The sequence below is a fragment of the Heteronotia binoei genome, chromosome 12 (genome assembly GCF_032191835.1).
Source record: "Heteronotia binoei isolate CCM8104 ecotype False Entrance Well chromosome 12, APGP_CSIRO_Hbin_v1, whole genome shotgun sequence".
Classification (NCBI taxonomy): Eukaryota; Metazoa; Chordata; class Lepidosauria; order Squamata; family Gekkonidae; genus Heteronotia; species Heteronotia binoei.
In genome coordinates, this window is record NC_083234.1 from 73,467,382 (window position 1) to 73,492,253 (window position 24,872).

The 24,872-nt window shown below is 50.7% G+C and overlaps 1 protein-coding gene across 1 annotated transcript in view; it reads right to left on the bottom strand.

Annotated features, from left to right (window-relative positions):
• Positions 1–6,440: 6,440 nt before the first annotated feature.
• The window catches only part of TTC16 (tetratricopeptide repeat domain 16), a 29,926-nt gene continuing 11,494 nt past the window's right edge, over positions 6,441–24,872 (bottom strand). The window contains exons 7-12 of the mRNA XM_060250642.1: positions 22,991–23,205; positions 20,646–20,893; positions 16,358–16,499; positions 14,128–14,293; positions 8,433–8,575; positions 6,441–6,510 (exon numbers count right to left, since the gene is read on the bottom strand). Coding sequence (XP_060106625.1) covers positions 6,441–6,510; positions 8,433–8,575; positions 14,128–14,293; positions 16,358–16,499; positions 20,646–20,893; positions 22,991–23,205 — 984 coding nt within the window. The remainder of the gene's footprint in view (positions 6,511–8,432; positions 8,576–14,127; positions 14,294–16,357; positions 16,500–20,645; positions 20,894–22,990; positions 23,206–24,872) is intronic.

Consider the following 24,872-nt stretch of genomic DNA (forward strand, 5'->3'; position numbering starts at 1 on the left):
GGGCCACAGAAAAGAATTCCACACCATCCTCTATATGACAGCCCAAGTATTTGAAGATGGTGATTATATCACCTCAGCCGCCTCCTCTCCAGGCTAAACATCTCCAGCTCCTTCAACCTTTTCTCATAGGACTTGGTCTCCAGACCCCTCACCACCTTTGTCACCCTCCTCTGGACTTGTTCTTGCTTGTCTATATCCTTCTTAAAATGTGGTGCCCAAAACTGAACACAGTACTCCAGGTGAGGTCTTACCAGAGCAGAGTAAAGCGATACCATCACATCACGTGATCTGGACACTTCTGTTGATACAGCCCAAAATTGCATTTGCCTCATCAGGTCTATTCAGAATCCCACTACAGTCAGAAAGGCTTCCTTCCAGAGAGTGTTCAGAGGGTTAAGAACATAAGAGAAGCCATGTTGGATCAGGCCATTGGCCCATCCTGTCCAACACTCTGTGCCACATAGTGGCCAAAAAAACCCAGGTGCCATCAGGAGGTCCACCCGTGGGGCCAGGACACTAGAAGCCCTCCCACTGTTCCCCCCCCCCCAAGCACAAAGAATACAGAGCATCACTACCCCAGACAGAGTCCCAACAATAAGCTATGGCTAATAGCCACTGATGGACCTCTTCTCCAGATGTTTATCCAATCCCCTCTTGAAGCTGGCTATGCTTGTAACCGCCACCACCTCCTGTGGCAGTGAATTCTACATGTTAATCACCCTTTGGGTGAAGAAGGACTTCCTTTTATCCATTCTAACCCGACTGCTCAGCAATTTCATTGAGTGCCCACGAGTTCTTGTGAGAAAGGGAGAAAAGTCCTTCTTTCTCTACCTTCTCTATCCCATGCATAATCTTGTAAACCTCGATCATGTCACCCCTTGGTTGACGTTTCTCTTAATAGTTGCACTATTAAGGAGCAGTCCTCAGCAAGCTTACACAGAAGTAAGTTGCTTTATTCAATTAGGCTTATTCTAAGAAAAGCATACTTAGGATTGCAGCCTTCATTTCTCATCGGGGCAAATCACACATCTGTGTAGAGTTGCATGTTTGGAAGGAAGCAAATCTTTTATTAATCTCCTCCATACTGTAATTTTATTTGTGTGAGTGAAAAACCCAATGAGTGTAAAGCTGTGCTAAGTAGGCTGCTGATGAGCCAGGAAAGCTGTTAACATTCCACATCCTCCAACACAGCGGTCCCCAAGCTTTTTGGCACCCGAGACTGGTTTTGCGGAAGACAATTTTTCCAGGGACCAGGGCGGGGGCAGGCTGTCATGGTTTCAGGATGATACAATCGTGCACTTTATTTCTATTAGTTCTAAGAGTAGACTCTTATCTGGGAGAACCGGGTTTGATTTCCCACTCCTCCACTTGCTGGAATGGCCTTGGGTTAGCCATAGCTCTGGCAGAGGTTGTCCTTGAAAGGGCAGCTTCTGGGAGAGCTCTCTCAGACCCACCCACCTCACAGGGTGTCTGCTGTGGGGAAGGAAGGGAAAGGAGATTTTGAGACGCTCTGAGACTCTGAAATTTGGAGAGGGCAGGATGTAAATCCAATGTCGTATTAATTATTACTATTATTGTTGTTATTATTTATTATTATTACTACTACATTATATATATAATGAAATAATTATACAACTCCTGGCCCGGTTGCTAACAGACCACGGACTGGTACCCGTCCACGAACCAGGGGTTGGGGACCCCTATCCAACAGATTTGGAGTACTGAGCTCAGAAACCTTTTCCCTCCCTTCATGGGTAGTTTTCCCCTCACTCTTCCGAACCCTTGGCAAACCAGCGCTTGCATTTATATTAGAAGCAGGCAAAGCATAAAAATGATCGTGCCCTGGGAAACTGCATGAGAAAGAAGTGTGGGAGAAAAGCTGAGGCCCAAGGAGAAGAGGACATCAGAAGAGCCCTGCTGGATCAGACCAGTGGTCCATCTAGTCCAGCCTCCTGTCTCACACACTGGCCAACCAGTTCCTCTGGACAGGCAACAACGGGGCACAGAGGCCCAGGCCTTCCCCTGATGTTGCCTCCTGGCTTTTGAAAGGGAGATGACCTGGAGCTCGAGTTCAAACAGTTTGACCCGGAAGCTTAACAGCATCCAGACCCTGTTATGTGCTGCCATATACATTGTTAGGACTAAGCCAGGATGCACTCTTTCAGAAAGCCAATGATTCATCCTAAGGCTGGTTCTGACGCTCTGAGCATTGACCTTTTGACATACAACAACAAGCCCAAAAAAGAAAAACCTGCTGCTATATTACAATATTCTTAAAATGTGAATATGAACCTGAGCGCCCCCCTTCCCACATTTGTAAAAACCCCTGTGCAAGCACCAGTCGTTTCCAACTGGGGAGACGTTGCTTTCACAAAGTTTTCACGGCAGACTTTTTTTACGGGGTGGTTTGCCACTGCCTTCCCAGTCATCTACACTTTCCCCCCAGCAAGCTGGGGACTCATTTTACCGACCTTGGAAGGATGGAAGGCTTAGTCAACCTCGAGCCGGCTACCTGAACCCAGCTTCCACTGGGATTGAACTCAGGTCGGGAGAAGAGCTTGGACTGCAATACTGCAGCTTTACCACTCTGCGCCACATTTGGAAAGCTTGACAAAACTGAAACCTCTTCAAAGACTTTTCTTACATCGAGCCCCATGTGGGAGTTGTGGGGAGCTGGGATTGTTTTGAAGATCCAGCAGCTTCTACATTAGAAACCACAGATCAGTAAAAGGAATGGAATTCTAGCAGGAGCTCCTTTGCATATTAGGCCACTCCTTTGATGTAGCCAATCCTCCAAGACCTTACAAGGCTCTTTATTGTAAGCTCTTGGAGGACTGGCTACATCAAAGGAGTGTGGCCTAATATGCAAAGGAGCGCCTGCTAGAATTCCACCCCTGAGCAAAAGCATTGTGCACTGCCTGCTGATGTCATAGCCAAGCGCAGTGCCGTTTGAAGACGAGTTGTTTGCAAAATTAACACTTTCTGTGTTGCTTCAAAGTAGACCTTCAGCAACCTTTGACAACCCACCATGGCAAGTGCTGTATGCAGGGCTGGAAGTGCTGTATGCAGGGCTGTGAATTTGGGGGGAGGTGTTTGTGAGTTTCCTGCATTGTGCAGGGGGTTGGACTAGATGACCCTAGAGGCCCCTTCCAACTCTATGATTCTAGCAGGAGCTCCTTTGCATATTAGGCCACACAGCCCTGATGTAGCCAATCCTCCAAGGGCGTGCAAGGCTCTTTTTTTAAAAATCTTGAAAGATTGGCTACATCAGGGGTGTGTGGCCTAATATGCAAAGGAGCCCCTGCTAGAATTCCACCCCTGGCTGCATGTATCATGCTACACGAAGGCATGGCTCCCGTTGTCGCTGTTTCTATCGGCCACTAGAGGGAGCAAAATACGTTCAGGAAGCAACACCAATAGCGACCCAAAGCAACAGCTTCAGGTGGACAGCCACGTTTGTCTGAAGTGACAGAACAAAGTCTGAGTCCGGGGGCACCATTAAGACCAACAAAAGTTTAATTCCTGGCATAAGGTTCATGTGCATGCGCATATCTGAAGAGGTGTGCGTGCATGTGAAAGTTTAGGCCCAGAATTAAACTTTTGCTGGTCTTAAAGGTGCCTCTTGACTCTTAAAGGTGCCCTGTGAGAGCCTGTTTGGTGTAGTGGTGAAGTGTGCAGACTCTTATCTGGGAGAACCGGGTTCGATTCCCCACTCCTCCACTTGCAGCTGCTGGAATGGCCTTGGGTCAGCCATAGCTCTGGCAGAGGTTGTCCTTGAAAGGGCAGCTGCTGTGAGAGCCCTCTCAGCCCCACCCATCTCACAGGGTGTCTGTTGTGGGGGAGGAAGGGAAAGGAGATTGTAAGCCACTCTGTCTCTGATTCAGAGAGAAGGGAGGGGTATAAATCTGCAGTTTGAGAGCCAGTTTGGTGTAGTGGTTAAGTGTGCAGACTTTTTTATGGGAGCACCGGGTTTGATTCCCCACTCCTCCACTTGCACCTGCTGGAATGGCCTTGGGGCAGCCATAGCTCTGGCAGAGGTTGTCCTTGAAAGGGCAGCTGCTGTGAGAGCCCTCTCCAGCCCCACCCACCTCACAGGGTGTCTGTTGTGGGGGAGGGAGATAAAGGAGATTGTGAGCCGCTCTGAGACTCTTGAGTGGAGGGCAGAATATAAATCCAATGTCGTCGTCGTCTTCTTCTTCTGACTTTGATCCAAAGCAACAGGACCAGATTAACAATTAGGCCAAGTAGTCGCTGGCCTATGGGCCCCCACCCCTTTAGGGGCCCTGGGCCAGTTTTCCCCCAGCCCCAGTTTCCCCCCTGCTCACAGCCCTCCCAGCCTGCACATGCAGCCAGCAACTGAACTGCTCGATACCTGACTTTCCTGGTGCAGTGGCTGCTGGCCGAGTCCCTATGTTTGCCTCTCTCCGCCTCTCCCCCGCAGCTTTGCCAAAGGGGCTTCTGAGAAGGGGCCTGCAGGCTGCAGAGGGGGCCACGGGCAGCGGGGTGGGCGCTCCGACTCTGCGATCATTTGCAAGGGGGCCCTCAAGATTTCGACTGCCTCCGGGCCTCCACAGGGTTTAATCCGGCACTAGAAAGCAGTCGGGATGCACAAGCAAGGCAAATGAGGCTATGGAAGAGCCCCAAGACAGGAAGCCGGAAGTGGCTTGCTGAGTCAGCGATCGGGCTTCTTTTCAGAATGTCTCCTGCTTTAAAGTCAACGTTCCAAAGCAGCCTCTATTAAAAAAACCCAGAAGAACCGAACGACCGAATTGATTTCAAGCTGCCTTCCCAGAAGCATCCGCCGCCCCTGAAGGCCAAGAGATTCCGCCTCGCTCTGTGACAGGAAAGGACTTACTCGGTTCACTTTCTTCCAGCAGGCCAGCTGCCTCTGATACAGCCTCTTTGCTTCCAGATTGTGCTTGTCCCCCGCTGGGCTTTCCGGCATGTCCTTCTGAGCAGATTCGTCTTTCGGCTGATCGGCGGCTAGGAGGAATCTGGAAAGAGGAAGGAGCAAGATGGGTCAAAGGCCACGGCAGAGAAAGAAGGGTCTAGACCAGCGTTCCCTCTAAGCTGAGTTAGGGTGAGCTGGCTCACATATCTGTAGCCTCCAGCTCACACGTTTTTGTCTCAGCTCAGGAAAAATGGCCCCCAGAGCTCGCTCATTGATGCAGGAGCTCCCAGCTGGAATGCCAGGAGCTCGGCAAGCAGAATTTTTGCTCACTAGACTCTGCAGAGGGAACAGTGGTCTAGACGTGACCAGCATTTGGAACACGAACGTCAGGGTCTTGTTCAGCTTTGCTTTCGTTAACTGCCACTGCTGTGCTCTCTGTAGGTGCCGCCAGGTCCCTCCAGGCAGGTGGTGGAGGGTGCGCTTACCCAGAGCAGGGAGGAATGTGCAGCGTTTCAGCAATGTGCCTACATTACCCAGAAGTGACGTAAGCATGTTGCAGGGTCATGCTCTGGTTTCGGGGCAAAATTCTATGGTAGAATTAGAGTTTTTGCCACATACCAAGAGTGTCACCCTGACATGCCTGCGTCACATTTGAGTCACCTACGCACATCGCTTTAATTTCTGGTGTTCCTCTCTTTTTGGAGAGGTAATTCTCCCACGCTAGCCAGATGGCCAGTGACAGAGAGGTGGGGCTAGGCTTGCCAATCCCCAGGTCCCAGCGGGGGTTCTTCCGCTTTCCCAGGCTCCTTCCCGCCCCCAGTCAGCTGGCCGGTGGGGTGAAGCCCCGCCCCCAGAGGACCATGTGCCTTTCTACCTCCGGAGGCTTCAGTCTCCGATTGAAAGGCTTCCTCTTGGGATGGGGTGTCTGTGTTACTTTGAAGAAGTTGGCAGCAACTCGTGAGTAGAGAGGCCAATCCGTTGCTTCAGAGTCGCCAGAAACGGGTTGGGGGGAGAAGGGAAACGTCTGCTGAGCACTTCATTATTCCCTATGTGGAGATCGATTCTCATAGGGTACAATGGGGAATTGATCTGGAGGTTTCGGGGGCTCTGGGGGAGCTGTTTTTTGAGGTAGAGGCACCAAATTTTCAGTATAGTATTTAATGCCTCTCCCCAAAGTACCCCCCAAGTTTCAAAACGATTGGACCAGGGGGTCCAATTCCATGAGCCCCAAAAGAAGGTGCCCCTATCCATTATTTCCTATGGAAGGAAGACATTTAAAAAGTGTGCTGTCCCTTTGAATGTGATGGCCAGAACTCCCTTGGAGTTCAATTATGCTTGTCACACCCTTGTTCCTGGCTCCGCCCCGATGTCTCCTGGCTCCACCCCCAAAGTCCCCAGATATTTCTTGAATTGGACTTGGCAACCCTAGGTGGGGCCTGGCAGAGAAAGACCCACTGGGGATCTGGCATCCCCCTGCACTTCACTGCAGAAGCCTCCAGACTGTGCCAAAGAAACTGTCCAGGAAGGGCTGCAGAAGCCCAGTACAATGCTACAAGAGCAGCTTCCCGAGTTCCCAGCTCACCACGCTGCTCAGAAACACCCGGCAGGCCAGAAGCTGGCTAGCAGCAGAGGGACGAAGCAACAAAGATGGCAGAGGAGAGCAGAACCCACCACAAGCGTTGCCCTTTCCCTAGGGCTGCCAAGTCCAATTCAAGAAATATCCGGGGACTCTGGGTGTGGAGCCAGGAGCAAGGTTGCGACAAGCATCACTGAACTCCACAGGGAGTTCTGGCCATCACAGAGTTGCACACTTTTTAAATGCCTTCCATCCATTGGAAATAATGAAGGAGAGGGGCACCTTCTTTTGGGGCTCATAGAATTCGACCCCCTGGTCCACTCCTTTTGAAATTTGGAGGGTATTTTGGGCAGACGCACTGGATGTTATGCTGAAAGTTTGGTGCCTCTACCTCAAAAAACACCCTTCCCCCCAGAGCCCCACACACCTGCAGATCAATTCTCCATTATACCCTAGGGGTATTGGTCTCTATAGGGAATAATAGAGTTCCCAGCAGACATTTCTCTCCCCCCCCCCCTCACTCTAAGGCACATGAAAAAACAGAGGTACAAACGGGGGTGGAATTCCAGCAGGAGCTCCTTTGCATATTAGGCCACACACCCCCTGATGTAGCCAATTCTCCAAGAGCTTACAAAAAAAGAGCCCTGTAAGCTCTTGGTGGACTGGCTACATCAGGGGGTGTGGCCTAATATGCAAAGGAGCTCCTCCTGAAATTCCACCCCTGGGTACAAAAATGTACTAAATATGGTAAGAAAACCAAATGACAGTGCGCATTTGCGATTTTTTATAATGAGACATCATATAATCAGGGCTTTTTTTTGTAGCAGGAACTCCTTTGCATATCAGGCCACGCACCCCTGATGTAGCCAATCTTCCTGGAGCTTACAGTAGGCCCTGTATTAAGAGCCCTGTAAGCTTTTGGAGGGTTGGCTACCTTAGGGGTGTGTGACCTAATATGCAAAGGAGCTTTCCCAAAGGGCTCTTAGAAAACAAACAAAGAAGAAAGGGGTTCTTAGGGCCAATGGTTTTGTTCAGGTCCAAAGTGAGCCTGCAGTCACCCGCCATTTAGACTAACTCTCTGGGGAAACAGGACTCTCCTATCTCAGTATTTGGGAGTTCTGTCCAGCAGCTACAAGCACCATGATCTGTGACCCAGGCACTCAAAGACATGTGAAGTCTATAAGTATGATCTCGCTTGGAAGCCATGGACATCGATACAGAGAGGCTGGCGCGTAGCACAGATGCTTGCCCTTCAGAATTTCATGTAAGGGGACATAAGGAAGTGAGACCCTCTCAGGTTAACTAGCATCCTATTAGCTGGTCTATTCCTGCGACAGAAGATAGATAGGTAGAATTCTAGCAGGAGATAGGTAGAATTCTAGCAGGAGCTCCTTTGCATATCAGGCCACACCCCTCTGATGTAGTTGATCCTGCAAGAGCTTACAAAAGAGAGCCTTGTCAGCTCTCGCAGGATCGGCTACATCAGGGGTGTGCGGCCTAATATGCAAAGGAGCTCCTGCTAGAATTCCGCCCCTGTATATGGCACACTTAACGACATCTTGGGGGAGGGGAGTTTGGAATTTTTGACGTTTGTGTGTACCTGCACCTGCAAGTCATGTTGACCTCTGGTGACTGACCCCTCTTTGGGGCCTGGAGGATATTCAGGGAGGTGGCTGAAGAAAGCCTGCCCCTGCCTCCCGACTGCTGGGATTCCAAGGAGGTCTCCCATCCAAGTACTTGCCAGGGTCAGCCCTGCTTAGCTTCTGAGATCCGACGAATTTAGGGGGAGCCCAGGCAACCCCCGGGCTTGCCAGGGCTGTCTGGGTCAGGACACTTATGACGTCTTTTCAAGGACCGTGACTTGTTTGCAGCCCCATCTCAGGGAAACTGTATATCTGGTCTCCTAGAGAAGCGATCGAGGCGGGAGACATCCCCACCTCCCAAAACCGTAAGCCGAGCGGGCACCTTTCAGGAGCAGCCGGGGCTTCGTACTTGGGACAGGTTTCTAGCCGTTGGTCCAAAACAGCTTTGGCGAGACCCCCGACTTTACTCTGGATGACTTCCTGAATGCTCTCCCCGCGAAAGAGGCTGTTTGAGAGCATGTGGATCTGCAGGAAACAGAAACGTTACAAAGGAGAAAAAGATGTTTCGCTGGAAAGAAATGCAATCTATAACGGTGGACTTTTCCGTATTCTTGTAATTAATATTTTAATGGAATCTTTAATAAAGAGCCACGGCCGAAGTACTTTTCTCCCTTTCTCGCAATACAAGAACTCGTGGGCATTTGATGAAATTGCTGAGCAGACAGGTTAAAACGGATAAAAGGAAGTACTTCTTCACACAAAGGGTGATTAACATGTGGAATTCACTGCCACAGGAGGTGGTGGCGGCCACAAGCATAGCCACCTTCAAGAGGGGTTTAGATAAAAATATGGAGCAGAGGTCCATCAGTGGCTATTAGCCACAGTGTGTGTGTGTGTGCGTGTGTGTGTGTATATATATATATATATATATATATATATATATATATATATATATAAAAGATTTTTTTGCCACTGTGTGACACAGAGTGTTGGACTGGATGGGCCATTGGCCTGATCCAACATGGCTTCTCTTATGTTCTCATGGGTGTCAAACTCATTTGTCATGAGGGCCGGATCTGACATTAATGAGACATCATTGGGCTGGGCCATGTGTGTACCAATTTAAGATGAGGTAGCAGAGATATAAACTTTATAAAGGACACAGAAAAACACATTTTTTTAAAAAACCCTTAAAACATCAGCACTCGTTGGTCTTAAAGGTGCTTTCTTTGTATTTCTGCCCTGGGATCCAGTGAACAGGGCAAAGGAAGCTCTGGCTCTTTCCTTCTTTCCCCAGGGGACCGGGGGGGGGGGTGGAGCCTCAGCCTATAGAAGGAAGAAAGGCTTAGCTCAGTAGCTCTGCTGTGGGATTGAGAGAGCCTCTCGAAACAAGCTCTGCCTCCCCCTCTTTCTCTCCAAGAGAGAAGCTTCAGCCAATGGAGAAGATAGAGGTTATGCTCTGCAGCTCCTGTGCGATTGAGCAAGCCTGGCAAAGCAAGCTGTGATGCAGAAGGAAGCAAGAGAGAGGGAGAAGGAAGCAGATGACAGCCAGTTGCTCAGGGGCCTGCTAGGAGCCCTTCAGGGGTCTGATTCGGCCCCCAGGCTGCATGTTTGAAACCCCTGACCTTACCAGTTTATGGCTGAGGTAAGACTTGAACTGGTGATATTATTGCCAAGATACTGGCATGGCAAGACACTCACACGCATATATACTGATGTTGTTATTTGGACCAGAAATACCCAGATGTGGAAATCTTTCAAGATGGATTTTATACAAACATGGAATACAAGCAGTATTTAATTCATTAGGGTTTGTAGAATCTTTCAGGATCAAGTGCCGTGTTTTCCTTCCAGACGTTTCGTTCTCAGCTGCGGAGAACATCCTCAGTGGCGTTGCAGCCGGAGCAGGCGCTCTGACCTTCTTGGCTGCTGTGCATTGAGTGGGGCCAGGGCTGCTGGAGAGCTGCTATTTCTAGGCTGGAGGGGGGTGTGATGAAAGGCCAATTGGTTTGTGGATGTGCCCATTGTTTGGTGGGGCTTCCTGGAAGGGTAGTGATAAGGAAACTGGCTGTTGAATGTGACCATTGTTCCGTGTTAATTGCTGGGAGGGTTGGAAGGAGTTTGAAGATAAGGAAGATGGTTGTTGACTGTGCTGATTGTTCTGTGGAATTTGCTGGTTGTTCTGAGACTTTCTGCAATTTATAGTCTGTAGGGTGTTTTGCAGTGCTGGGTACCAAGAAGGTCTGAGCGCCTGCTCCGGCTGCAACGCCACTGAGGATGTTCTCCGCAGCTGAGAACGAAACGTCTGGAAGGAAAATTTTCTCCAGTAGAATACGGCACTTGATCCCGAAAGATTCTACAAACCCTAATGATGTTACCAGCCGTGAAAACCTGAAATCTTTGATAAGTATTTAATTCACTCCAATGAATTAATCTGGTTATCTTGCTGGTTCTTGTGATTTGTTATGTCTTTTATGGAGTGAGTTAGATATGATTGTGCTAATTACCTTTATAAGCCACTGATGAAGGCTTTGTGCTGAAATGCATTTCGCATTCTGTTTCATTGTATTTGGCAGTTTGCGTTGCTTTATGGTACGTGCACAATTGTTTCCTGTTTTGGATTGGCTGATAGATTAAATCACTGGCATTATTTTTTTGCGCATGGAGTTGAATTTGTTCATTTATACAGGGCTTTTTGGGTAGAAAAAGACCAGCGGGAACTTATTTGCATATTAGGCCACACCCCTGACATCACCATTGTTTCGCGCAGGGCTTTTTTTGTAGAAGCCCAGCAGGAATTCATTTGCATATTAGACCACACCCCGACGCCAAGCCAGCCAGAACTGCGTTCCTGCTAAAAAAAAGGCTCTGAGTTTATATATTGCATCATATATTACTTTTCCTGTTCCTTTTGTGCTCTCGGAGTTTTTTTGGTTTGCCATGGCAACTTCTCAGATGAGAGCTACACACTGTAGCCATTGTGTTCCGCTAATTCTTGTCACTGATGTAAATGGATAGAGACTGATCCAGGCACTTGGCATTTTCCTCATTATTTGCAATAGCATAACTGTCCTCTTCGGAATTCAGCAGCCAACCCTTCCTTCCTTGTGGGCAGAAGAGCCCTGCTGGATCAGACCAATTGTCCATCTAGGCCAGCAACCTGTTTGCCATAGGGGCCGAGCAGATGTCCTGGAACACCCCCAGAGGGACACAAAGGCCTCCGTTTCTGAATGCTGACTTCCCTGCCCAGCAACCAAAGGCATATCTCCAAACGCGGAGGTTCCATTTAACCACTGTTGCTCACAGCCCTTGATGGAACCGATATAAAAAAAACAAATAAACCAACTTCCGTGAAGTCCTCCGATGCCCCTTTTAAAGTCTTCTGATCCAGCAGCTGTAACTTCAGCCTGCAGCAATGAGTTCCATAAAAAGGTCAAGGTAGGCCTCTGTGCAAGCACCAGTCGTTTCTGACTCTGGGGCGACGTTGCTCTCACAACGTTTTCACGGCAGACTTTTTACAAGGTGGTTTGCCACTGCCTTCCCCAGTCCTCTACACTTTCCCCCCAGCAAGCTGGGGACTCCTTTTACCGACCTCAGAAGGATGGAAGGCTGAGTTAACCCAGAGTCGGCTACTTGAACCCAGCTTCCACCGGGATCGAACTCAGGTCGTGAGCAGAGAGCTCGGACTGCAGCACTGCAGCTTTACCACTCTGGGCCGTGGGGCTCTTGCCAAGGTAAAGGTAGTCCCCTGTGCAAGCACCAGTCGTTTCCAACACTGGGGTGACGTCGCATCACAACGTTTTCACGGCAGACTTTTTTACAGGGTGGTTTGCCATTGCCTTCCCCAGTCCTCTGCACTTCCCCCCCCCAGCAAGCTGGGTACTCATTTCACCGACCTCGGAAGGATGGAAGGCTGACTCAACCTCGAGCCGGCTACCTGAAAACCCAGTTTCCGCCGGGATCGAATTCCAGTCGTGAGCAGAGAGCTCGGACTGCAGTACTGCAGCTTTACCACTCTGCGCCACGGGGCTGCTTGAGTTCCATAGGATGCAATAAACACTGAGTTGCACAAGGCGAAAGCCCCAAGTACATTCTGGAGCAGAAAAGGACGTGATGGACCCCTTGCTTCCCCATCAGGCTCTCGCCAACAGGGCACTTTAAGTCTTGTGCCTGCTGCACTTGTTTTTTCTGCCTGCTGGTGAATGCTGGTGCTGCCAGTCCTAACAAACAATGCTGGGATTGAACAACAACACCGCCACTGATTTACAACTGAATATTTATGAATCGCTCATATCTCCAAAGAAGGAGTGCTTGCATAAGTGAAGTTACAAGGAGTATCGGAGTGGTGTGTTTCTTCTAGGCCCCTCCGTGATATAGATTACTTGGGAAACGGAGAGGGAGGCATATAAAGTTTCTCCACCCCAGTGGAAGAATGGACATTTGAGTGTGACGAAAGAGCCGCTGAGTGCATCTTCTTCAGCACTTAGCCCTTCTAGCTCAGGGATTTGAGAGAAATATCGCCCGGCCTTCCGGGCAGCCCCATAGCTAAGAGTCGCAGGAGACGGCGGCCACAGGGGGCTGTAGCCAGTTTGGTGTAGTGGTGAAGTGTGCGGACTCTTATCTGGGAGAACCGGGTTTGATTCCCCACTCCTCCACTTGCACCTGCTGGAATGGCCCTTGGGTCAGCCATAGCTCTGGCAGAGGTTGTCCTTGAAGGGGCAGCTGCTGTGAGAGCCCTCTCCAGCCCCACCCACCTCACAGGGTGTCTGTTGTGGGGGAGGAAGGTAAAGGAGATTGTGAGCCGCTCTGAGACTCTTCGGAGTGGAGGGGCGGGATATAAATCCAATATCTTCATCTACCTCACAGGGTGTCTGTTGTGGGGGAGGAAGGTAAAGGAGATTGTGAGCTGCTCTGAGACTCTTCAGAGTGGAGGGTGGGATATAAATCCAATATCTTCATCTACCTCACAGGGTGTCTGTTGTGGGGGAGGAAGGTAAAGGAGATTGTGAGCCGCTCTGAGACTCTTCGGAGTGGAGGGCGGGATATAAATCCGATATCTTCATCTACCTCACAGGGTGTCTGTTGTGGGGGAGGGAAGGTAAAGGAGATTGTGAGCCGCTCTGAGACTCTTCGGAGTGGAGGGCGGGATAGAAATCCAATATCTTCTTCTTCTTCTTCTTCTGTAGGAGGGGGGGCCATGGGGGTGAGAGCAAGAAGCCCTCCTGTGTGATTTAAATTGCTTGTCAACTCCGATTCCCCTTCTGCCTTTCCTGGAGCTCAGCCTGCAGTGATCAACTTCCAATTCCGAAGTTCAAAAGAAGGCTGATTTGGATCTCTGCGCTCCCTCCCCATTCCCCTGCTTCCCTGTGCCCTTCCCCAGCTAGGAGCAGCCGGGAACACCCGTGGCTTGTACGCTGGCTGGGGGAGACGTGTCCTGGCTGCCCTCCACCCCACCCCAAAAGGACTCTAGCTGCCCTTGCAGCCTGTGCAGTCTAGGGGCCTCTCCTCCCACCCACCCAAGAACTGACCGCTCAGGCTCATGGCGGTGGGAAACAAGGCAGCACATGGAGCCCCCAGCTCTTCACGGCCGGACTAAGGGCTGCTGGGAGCAGGGGTGGGGCTGGCTGCCACCTACCCACCCAACTTTCGGAATCTGCCCACCCACCTACCCACCCAACTCTGCTCAGAGTGCTTCAGGGGAGAGCTTGCCGGTGCCGCTACCTGCTTCATGTGCCGAGGCAATCAGGGTAAAGAGTCCCAAGGGGGGAGGGGAGAGCCAAGGCTTGCGGAGGGGGCCTGTAAAATCCACAAGGGGGGCTTGGCCCTCTGGGCCCCGTGGGGCGCGACGGGCCTGCTTCCAGGACAGAAGAGAGCCCAGGAATCTCTTTCTTTAGCTGCCTCCTGCCCCCCGCTCACTGTCTAGCGAACCGCCAGAGAACTGCCTGCCTCCTTTCCCTGTCCTTCTCAGAGTGCTCTTTCGCCAGTCGCTCTCTTCCTCAGCCACCTCTTTTGGGGTCAGAAGGTGAGGCTTCACCGCCGCAAGCGTGAGACAAGAAAACAAGAGAAGGGCGGCCTACCTCCTCGTTCTCGGGATTCAGGAGCAGGGCTGTGGCCATGTCTTCCTTGGCGCCCACCACCTCCTGCAGAAACTTCCGGTTCTTGCAGCGATGCAGGTAATGCTGAGGCTCGAGAGGGTTCTGTTCGATCGCACGGGAGAAGTACGCCTCTGCCTCTGGGTATCGCCTGAAAAGGGAGAATGCGCCAGGAAAGCTGAAGAGAGTGGCTGGCACACGTGGGACGCAGCTTTAGTTGGGAAGGCCACAAGCGCGCTTAAGTAACATCCTTAAGGGTTTAACGCACAGCTAGGCTGGACCGAGAAGAAAAAGAGACCGGAAGAAGAAGAAGAAGATATTGGATTTATATCCCGCCCTCCACTCCAAAGAGTCTCAGAGCGGCTCACAATCTCCTTTACCTTCCTCCCCCACAACAGACACCCTGTGAGGTGGGTGGGGCTGGAGAGGGGCTCTCACAGCAGCGGCCCTTTCAAGGACAACCTCTGCCAGAGCTATGGCTGACCAAGGCCATGCCAGCAGGTGCAAGTGGAGGAGTGGGGAATCAAACCCGGTTCTCCCAGATAAGAGTCCGCACACTTAACCACTACACCAAACTGGCTCTCCCAACATTCTAGTCTAATCTATAACCCTGTGCCTTACTGTGTTTCCGTTATGTTCCTAGGCAACAATGGAAGTTGGGGGCTCTTAGAGCTCCAAACTGGATTTATCTGGTCAAAGTACATGCAAAGTAGAATGTCTTTCTGTCCAATGGGCTTATGCCACCGTGGCAAAGTGTATCAGCAGTGTGTAGTTGGCTGCCATGATGAATCACGCTGGATTTTGCAACCAATTGGCATGTGTATATGATAACATGTGCCAGTTTGGTGTAGTGGCTGTGTGCAGACTCTTATCTGGGAGAACTGGATCTGATTCCCCACTCCTCCACTTGCAGCTGCTGGAATGGCCTTGGGTTAGCCTTAGTTCTGGCAGAGGTTGTCCTTGAAAGGGAAGCTACTGTGAGAGCTTTCTCAGCCCCACCCATCTCACAGGGTGTCTATTGAGACCAAGGTTGGTGTAGTGGTTAAGCGCGCAGACTCTTATCTGGGAGAACTGGGTTTGATTCCCCTCTCCTCCACTTGCAGCTGCTGGAATGGCCTTGGGTCAGCCATAGATGTCTGTAGGAGTTGTCCTTGATAGGGCAGCTGCTGTGAGAGCCCTCTCAGCCCACCCACCCCACAGGGTGTCTATTGTGGGGGGAGAAGATACAGGAGATTGTAAGCCGCTCTGAGTCTCTTGTTCAGACAGAAGGACGGGGTATAAATCTGCAGTCTTCTTCATCAAGGGCATATAAGATTGTACCCATTTTGATAGGGCCGGAGCAGCTTAGTAAGTGGGCTTTTGGCCTGGCTCTGCTCTCCGGTTATTGTAATAAACTTCCCCCCCCCCCCCCACTTCCTTCTTCACCTGAACTCTGGCTGCATGTCTTTTATCGGCTAAGGACATTCAGATGTGCAGATTTGTACAACAGCCAGGAGCATTACAAGCACATATAAACCATTGGAGGGCTGAAAAGTCACCTTGAAAGGGGACACGTGAGAGTGGAGAGGTGGCAAGCAGAGAGGCAAACACAGAATCATAGAGCTGGAAGGAGCCGTACAGGCCATCTGCTCAATGCAGGATCAGCCTATGAGAATTGGTCTCCGCAGGGAATAATTAGAGTTGCCAAGTCCTCTTCATCCCCCAGTGGCGGACAGTAGTGTGCGCTGCGCGCCACGCAGCAAAATGACGTTGCCCGGGAGTGATGTCATCAAAACGGCAGCGCCCGTGCAGGGCTGCTCTAGGCATTTCCAGGAAAACTCTATGGTTTTCCAAGACACTCTAGCCATTTGGGAGGTTAAAACTCTATGGCACCTCCCAAACGGCTAGAGCATCCATGAAAACTATAGAGTTTTCCTGGAAACGCCTAGAGTGGCCCCACAAGGCCGCCATTTTGATGTCACTTCTGGGTGACGTCATTGTGCCGGCGTCACAGAGGGAGGTTCCCCCTACCAGCCCAATGTGAGCTGGCGGGTTGAGAACCTCCCGGGTGGGAGATTCCCCGCCCAGATTGGGGGGGTTGGCAGCCCTAGGAATAATGGAGGACCCAGCAGACATTCCCACACACACTTTCTGATGGCCCTGAGCCAGAGGGAGGGCCTCCAAATGGGGGGATACCCTGCCCCCACCTGGGGATTGGCAACCCTACCCAGCGTACCTCTTTTTGAACTGCTGGAGTCCCATCGTGTTGTACAACCAAGCAATGCGCTTCTGCAGGCCAGCGTCTATGGGGCCCACGTCCAGGGCTTGCTGGTAATCCGCGATGGCAAAGTTCAGCTCACCCAGTTTCAGGAAGCAATCTGGAGGGGGACAGCCGAGAATCAAGCAGAAAGGACTCGTGAGCATCTCAATGGAAGGGTTTGGGGCTGCTCTCTGCTCTCTGCCCTGGCGCAGGCTCAAGAAAGGGAAGACAGAGATGCTTCTCGTGCTCCCAAGATGGGCTCAGAGCTGAAGGCCTGTGCAAAGCCTGATTCCAAGTACGTCTGCAAAACTGAAGTCAGAAGCAGCCTGAAGCAGGGGTGTCAAACAAGCGGCCCGCGGGGTGTCAAACATGCGGTCCTATCAGGCCCCTCAGCAAGTGGCTGTCATCTGCTTCCTTCTCCCTTTCTCTTGCTCCCTTCTGCATCACAGCTTGCTTTGCCAGGTTTGCTCGACTGCACAGCAGCTACCGAGCAAAACCTCTATTTCCTCCATTGGCTGAGGCTCCTCCCTTGTGGAGGAAGGGGAGGCAGAGCTTGCTTTGCCAGGCTCTCTCAACTCTACTGACAGCAGAGATACTGAGCCAAGCCTCTTTTCCTTCTATTGGCTGAGGCCGCCTCCCCCTCCTGGTTCCCTGGGGAAGGAAGGAAAGACCCAGAACTTCCTTTGCCCAGTCCTTTGGATCCTATGGGAGAAATACAAAGAAAGCACCTTTAAGACCAACAAGTGCTAATGTTTTAGGCATGTTTTAGTTTAAGGTTTTTATTTAAAAAATCTTTAATTTTGTTTGTGTCCTTTATAAAGTTTCTATCTTTGCTAAAGGTAAAGGTAGTCCCCTGTGCAAGCACCAGTCGTTTTCGACTCTGGGGTGATGTTGCTTTCACAACATTTTCATGGCAGACTTTTTATAGGGTGGTTTGCCATTGCCTTCCCCAGTCATCTACACTCCCCCCCCCCCAGCAAGCTGGGGACTCATTTTACTGACCTCGGAAGGATGGAAGGCTGAGTCAACCTGGAGCCGGCTACCTGAACCAGCTTCCGCTGGGATCGAACTCAGGTCGTAAGCAGAGGGCTCTGACTGTAGTGCTGCAGCTTTACCACTCTGCGCCACGGGGCTCTTCACTTTCTCTGCTACCTAATCTTAAGCAGGAACACACATGGCCTGGCCCAACAAGGTCTCATTTAGTATGTCAGATCCGGCCCTCATAACAAATGAGTTTGACACCCCTGGCCTAAAGGCTGTCAAAGATGAGGGTCTCCAATCCACCAGGTCCTTGCAGGGATAATTGGATCCCACTGCCCACAAGCCTGGGACCCTGGAACATATCCCCTTCTGATACTTTGACCAAGATTGGGGTTTGGATTCTCACACTTGCGGTAGAACATGCCCATAAAAGCAACAGGCTTAGAAAATTAGAACAGAAGAGAAGCCATGTTGGATCAGGCCATCCATTCCAACCCTCTATGTCACACAGTGGCCAAAACCCAGATACCATCAAGAGGTCTACTAGTAGTGCCAGAACTCCAGAAGCCCTTCCACTGTTACCCTGCAAGTGCCAAGAATACAGAGCATCACTATCCCAAACACAGTGTTCCATCTGTACTCTGAGACTAACAGCCACTTATGGACCTCTGTTCCATGTTTATTCCATGCCCTCTTGAAGCTGTCTATAATAAAAAACATCATTGAAAAGATTTCAGAACATAAGAACATAAGAGAAGCCATGTTGGATCAGGCCAGTGGCCCATCCAGTCCAACACCCTGTGTCACATAAGAACAGAAGAGAAGCCCTGTTGGATCAGGCCAGTGGCCCATCCAGCCCAACACCCTGTGTCACATAAGAACAGAAGAGAAGCCCTGTTGGATCAGGCCAGTGGCCCATCCAGTCCAACACCCTGTGTCACATAAGAACAGAAGAGAAGCCCTGTTGGATCAGATCAGTGGCCCATCCAGCCCAACACCCTGGGTCACATAAGAACACAAGAGAAGCCCTGTTGGATCAGGCCAGTGGCCCATCCAATCCAACACCCTGTGTCACATAAGAACATAAGAGAAGCCATGTTGGATCAGGCCAGTGGCCCATCCAGCCCAACACTTTGTGTCACACAGTGGCCAAAAACACCAAGTGCCATCAGGAGGTCCACCAGTGGGGCCAGGACACTAGAAGCCCTCCCACTGTTCCCCCACCCCACCCCAATTAATCACCAAGAATACAGAGCATCACTGCCCCAGACAGAGTTCAATCAATGCGCTGTGGCTAATAGCAGTGGCAGGGAATTCCTGTGTTAATCATCCTTTGGGTAAAGAAATGGTTTAAAAAGTGGTTCAGGCTTAAGCATAAGGCAAGAATAAGCAAGTGCAATAAAATACCAAAACCCAGCCTTTTTTTTTTAGCAGGAACACACAGGAACGCAGTTCCGGCTGGCTTGCCACGAGGGGTGCGTGGCCTAATATGCAAATGAGTTCCCGCTGGGCTTTCCCCCACATATTTGCATACACAGAGCCTTTCTGAAGAAAAAGCCCAGCTGGAACTCATTTGCATATTAGGCCACACCCCCTGGCATCACCATTTGTCAGATTCAAGTCGGGAATTCTGAAAGATCGGCAGGCAACGTGTCTGTATCTTCAGTGCACGTGAAGAAGCGTGCCTGCACATGAAAGCTGGATACCCAGAATTCAACTTAGTTGGTCTTAAAGGTGTCCTGGACACAGGCTTTGTTCTTTCACTTCAGAACAACCTGGCAACCCTCCTGAACCCATCTGCACTTTCAAGTGTCGTAGAATCATAGAGTTGGAAGAGACCTCCAGGGTCATCCAGTCCAACCCCCTGCACCATGCAGGAAACTCACAAACACCTCCCCGTAAATTCACAGGATCCTCATGGCTGTCAGATGGCCATCCAGCCTCTGTTTAAAAACCTCCAAGGAAGGAGAGCCCTCCACCTCCCAAGGAAGCCTCTTCCTAATGTTGAGCCGGAAACTCTTTTGATGTAATTTCAACACATTGGTTCTGGTCCTACCTTCTGGAACCACAGAATTCCACACCATCCTCTATATGACAGCCCTTCAAGGACTTGAAGATGGTGATCAGATCACCTCTCAGCCGCCTCCACTCCAGGCTAAACATGCCCAGCTCCTTCAACCTTTCTTCACAGGACTTGGTCTCCAGACCCCTCACCATCTTCGTCGCCTTTCTCTTAGGCCCCTTCCAGCTTATCTATATATCCTTCTTAAAATGTGGTGCCCAAAACTGAACACAACACTCCAGGTGAGGTCTTACCAGAGCAGAGTAAAGCGATACCATCACTTCACATGATCTGGACACGATACTTCTGTTGATACAACCCAAAATTACATTTGCCTTTTTAGCCACCACATCACACTGTTAACTCATGTTCAGCATATGATCCACGAAGACCCCAAGATCCTTTTTGCACAGACTACTGCTAAGACAAGTCCCTTCACAAGGGCTAGAAACTTGTCTCGTCTGCAGGGCTCTTTTTCTAGCAGGAGCTCCTCTGCATATTAGGCCACGCTCCCCTGATGTAGCCTATCCTCCAAGAGCTTAGAGCAGGGGTGTCAAACTCATACGTTATGAGAGCCGTATCTGACATAAATGAGACTTTGTTGGGGCCGGCCATGTGTGCACCTATTTAAGATTAGATAGCAGAGATTTAAGCTTTTTAAGGGACGCAGATAAACATGACTAAAGTTTTTTTTAAACCCTTAAAACATGCTTAAAACATAAGCACTTCTCGGTCTTAAAAAGTGCTTGCTTTTATTTCTGCCATGGAATCCAGACAACTGGGCAAAGGAAGCTCTGGCTCTTTCCTTCTTTCCCCAGAGGACCAGGAGGGGTAGGAGCCTCAACCAATGGAGAAAACTGAGGTTTTGCTCTGCAGCTCCTGTGCAATTGAGCAAACCTTGAGCAAGCTGAGATGCAAAAGGAAGCAAGAGAGAGGGAGAAAGAAGCCAATAAGAGCCAGTTGCTTGGGGGCCTGATAGGATCCTTCCAGGGGCCTGATTTGGCCCCCGGGCCACATGTTTGACACCCCTGGGTTAGAGGGCTCTTACTGCTACTGTAAGCTCCAGGAGAATTGGCTACATCAGGGGGCATGGCCTAAGATGCAGAGGAGCTCCTGCTAGAAAAGGAGCCCCACTTGTTTGTAAGTTAAAGGTGAGCTTCCCGGGGAACTGACCTTTGCTATCGAACACCATATTTTGTGCTTTCCCCCCCTACCACTCGCCTCCTCTGTTGATATAAAGCCCCTTCTCTTTCTTCTCCCCCTTGATGGCTTTGTTGAGGAGCAAAACTGCCTCTTCGTAGAGACCCTTGGTGTAGCACTGGACGGCGAAGTCATTGTATGTCAGCAGCATCTGCACCCGGGCTTCCGCTCCAACCTGGCTGCCCTCCTCCGCTTTGCAGATCTCCGTCGCTTTGTGGTAATCCTCGATGGCCTTGCTGAAGTCCTTCAGCCGACGCAGGATGCTCCCCCTGACGTAGGGACCACGAGAAGCAAAAGGAAAGGGGGAAATAAGGAGGGGAAAACAGAGACATCCACTGGGAGGGGGAAAGTCTCGTGGCACTTCTGTGTAGGTTCAGATCCAGGCCTCAGATTCAGCAGGAGCTCACAGGAACACAGCTCCTGAACCTATCTGAGGGTTTCTCCCCCTCTTCCTCCCCACCTACCTTGTCCATTGAATAGTAGGTGCAGCTGGATTAGGAGAGCAGCCAGCCAGCCAGCCACCAGGGGCTTTGCCACACCCCCAGCAGCCCTCATTAACCCCTGGAGAAACCCACACCACCCTTTCTCCACTTCTGATGTCCTTTTGGGTGGCGGGTGGCTTGCTGATCCTTTGACCGGGGGGGGGGGCGGCCCAGGAGAGCCCCAGGAGAGCAAGGCCTGCTTGGGCTGGTTGGATCTCTAGCCAGCCCAAGCTGGCTTCGCTCGCCCAGGGCTCTCCTTTCTTGCAACAGGTTGCCCATTCAAGGTAGACAAATTCCCAGCATCGCCCCAACCCTGGCCTTGAAAAACGTGAAGAGCAGGAAAACAAATGGCCAGAAGATGACTTTAGCGGCGATTTTCTAGGAATTTTCCTATGTCTCTAGTCTATGGTCTTTTCCATAGAGATTTGGGGAACTTCCTAGAGCAACACTCCGAAGTACATCGTATCTTCTCCAGACTTCACCCTTTCTGTGCATTGCCCTCAAAATCTCCCAACGTTTGCCAAAGAAGTGCTGACTGCCCTACCCTGGACCTAAACTTGTGTGCTGCATCGTGTGTAAAGAGGTGTTGGTAGTGAGACATGGGGAGACACTGCCAGTCACCGTGCCCTAATTCGGTCCTCTGGCTGCACGTTCCTGGCTGCCAACCGAATGGGAGAAAACAGATTTTGTTTTTCTAGAGAGAAAACACCCAGGATCCTTACTCAAACGTTGTATTATTCAGTTGCCCCTTAACAGAGTCTTGTTTCCTTGGCTTCTCGGTCCACTTTGCAGTCTGAGCACCAAGATTAAAAGACGAGACAAGCTGACCGTTTTTGCAGATGCCTCCGAGCGCCTACGTCCTGTATTCAGGGGTGGAGTTCTAGCAGGAGCTGCTTTGTGTATTAGGCCACACACCCCTGAAGTAGCCAATCTCCGAGAGCTTACAGGGCTTTTTTGTATAGGGCCTACTGTAAACTCCAGGAGGAGTTTTTTCGTGCAGCAAACAAGATCCTCTAAAAACCAGTTTCTGTTTGCTGAGCGCAAAAGGCGAAGGGAGTTGCAGCCCCAGGGCAGATAGTGTGAAATCCGACGGAAGCCCCGCGGAGAAGAGGAGCGTGAGAGTGGCGTGTGGGAAATCAGTCTCAATTTGCTGATTCATGCAAACGCTTGTAACTCCCCAATGGCTCACCCCCATGCAGGAAACCTTCGATTATTTCCTTCTGAAAGCCACAAAATCAGGTCAACACAACAAGCCGAGGACCTGCCGAGGACCTGATATGGCCGAGGACCTGCCTACCTGAGGGACCGTCTCTCCCCATACGAACCCCAGATAGCACTGAGGTCAGCAGGGAAAGACTTGTTGACTATCCCAGGGCCGAAGGAAGCAAGACTGCAGAGTACCCGCACTCGGGCCTTCTCTGTTGTGGCCCCACACCTGTGGAACCAGCTCCCGGAGGAAGTGCGGGGCCCTGCGGGACTTTGACCGTTTCCGCAGGGCCTGCAAGACCTTCCTCTTTAGCGAAGCCTTCACCGACTAAACACTGAGAGACTGCTTAAATGAGTTTGTTATCTGTCAGAATAGCACCAAGATGTTAATTTTATTGCTTTACTGTTTTTAGAATTTTAACTAATTTTTATCTACTGTTAAAGTATTGTATCATTTGTTATATTGGTTAATGTTGTTAGCCGCCCTGAGCCTGCCTCGGCGGGGAGGGCGGGATATAAATAAAAGGTATTATTATTATTATTATTATTAAGCCAAGTATTTCGGTGACTTCTGTTTTACGTACGTCTGAGCGCAACCAGACCCGCTGAGACCCCACCAAATATAGATGCAGCAGGACAGGACGGGGCTACGTCTCAACACAGGGGCTCTCGTGGTACCTGAATAGCATGTAGTCCGCTTCCAGGGGGATGTTCTCGATGGCACGGTTGATTTTCAACAGCGCCCCCTGCAGGTTCCCCTTCAGGGCCTTGCTTACAGCCTGGTCCTTGTTCTTCTGAGCGTTCTTTCTCAACTTCTCCAGCAAGAGCTGCGCTTCGGTGTGCTCAGGATCCACTGCGAGAGCGTCTTGGAGGTTATAAAAGCAGAGGGTGGGCTGCGGACAGGAAAGGGAGAAGAAATGCTAATTGTTTCTTATTACTTATCTATCCAGAGTATTTCAGGGGGTCGTTTTGTAGAAGAATAGGTGGCGGAGTTCATTAGCATAACTCATTAGCATATGCCACCACCACCCCCAGCCAAAAGCAAGCCGATGCAAAAAAGGAGAGCCCTGGGCAAGTGAGGCCTGCTTGGGCTGCCTAGAGATCCAGCCAGCCCAAGCAGGCCTCACTCACCTGGGGCTCTCCTAGGCCACCCCCTCCCCAGTCAAAAGGCCAGCAAGCCACCCGCCACCCAAAATCACATAAGAAGTGGAGAAAGGGTGGTGCAGGCTTCTCCAGGGGTTAATGAGGGCTGCTAGGGGTGGGGCAAAGCTCCTGGTGGGTGGGTGGCTGCCAGCTCTCCTAATCCAGGGATTGTTATGCAACTGCACCTACTATTCAATGGAGAAGGTAGGTGGGGAGGAAGAGGGGGAGAAACCCTCAGAAAGGTTCAGGAGCTGCTCTCCTGTGAGCTCCTGCTGAATCTGAGCAGTGAATCCGAGCAGCGTGTTTCTATCCTTCCTATAAGGAGCACAGGCCAGGATACAACATTCTCCCCTTCTTCATTTTATCTTCAAAACATCCCTGCAAGGTGGGTTAGGCTGCAAGAGGTGGCGACGGGCCCAAACAACTTTCCACTACAACCGCACCGGCAAAACAACGCAAACAGCGATCCTTTAATATGAGATGATTTATCAAAGCAAAAGCGTTCATGAGGTAGAGCCCTTTTCATCAGGCACACAAAAAGGATTCTCGGGTAGCAGAAATATAAGCGCAACAGAGAGAAACAGTCGCCTTGGGCACATTCTCTTGGTGCGCATCTTCGAAATAAATATATGTGCACCGTGGGCTTAAACGGCCACGGAATGCAAGACATACTGGGTCAGTTCAGACATAACCGAACACCAAGGTTTATTTTAACCGTTGTAAGTTGCGAAACCAGAATTTGACCCGCAGACATTCAGCCAAAACCTGGCTGGCCTTAGATTGCTTGGCACCCTAGGCAAGCCTAATTTCTGCACTGATGATGTCACCGAGACACATGGGGGCCTCCCAATTTGGCACCCCTGCAGAAGGCCAGCGCCCTAGGCAATTGCCTAGTTTGCCCAGCGGCAGGGGCAGCCCTCGGTCTTTCACTCCAGCTACTACCTCATCCTTTCAACTGGAGAGGTCAGGGATTGAACCGGGGACTTTCCGCATGCCAAGCGGAGCCTCTCCCGCTTAGCCCTGGCCCAGTCAGCATCAACGGACGACAGGAAGTCTCGCCTTAGTTGGACTCTAGTTGGCATTCGAGCAGGAGCTCCTTTGCATATTAGGCCACACACCCCTGATGTAGCCAATCCTCCAAGAGCTTACAAGGCTCTTCTTTGTAAGCTCTTGGAGGATTGGCTACATTAGTGGGGTGTGGCCTAATATGCAAAGGAGCTCCTGCTAGAATTCCACCCCAGTTGGACTTTTGGTTCACATACCTCTCTATATTAACTGCTGTGACCAGCAGCTGCTTTCCACCAACACGTCCTGCCTGAAGCCCGGAGAACGTGGGAAATCTATCAGATATGTCTTGAACCTTATAGGTCTTCTATGAATGTACTGTAAAAGATCGGGTTCCAGTGATAAATAAGCT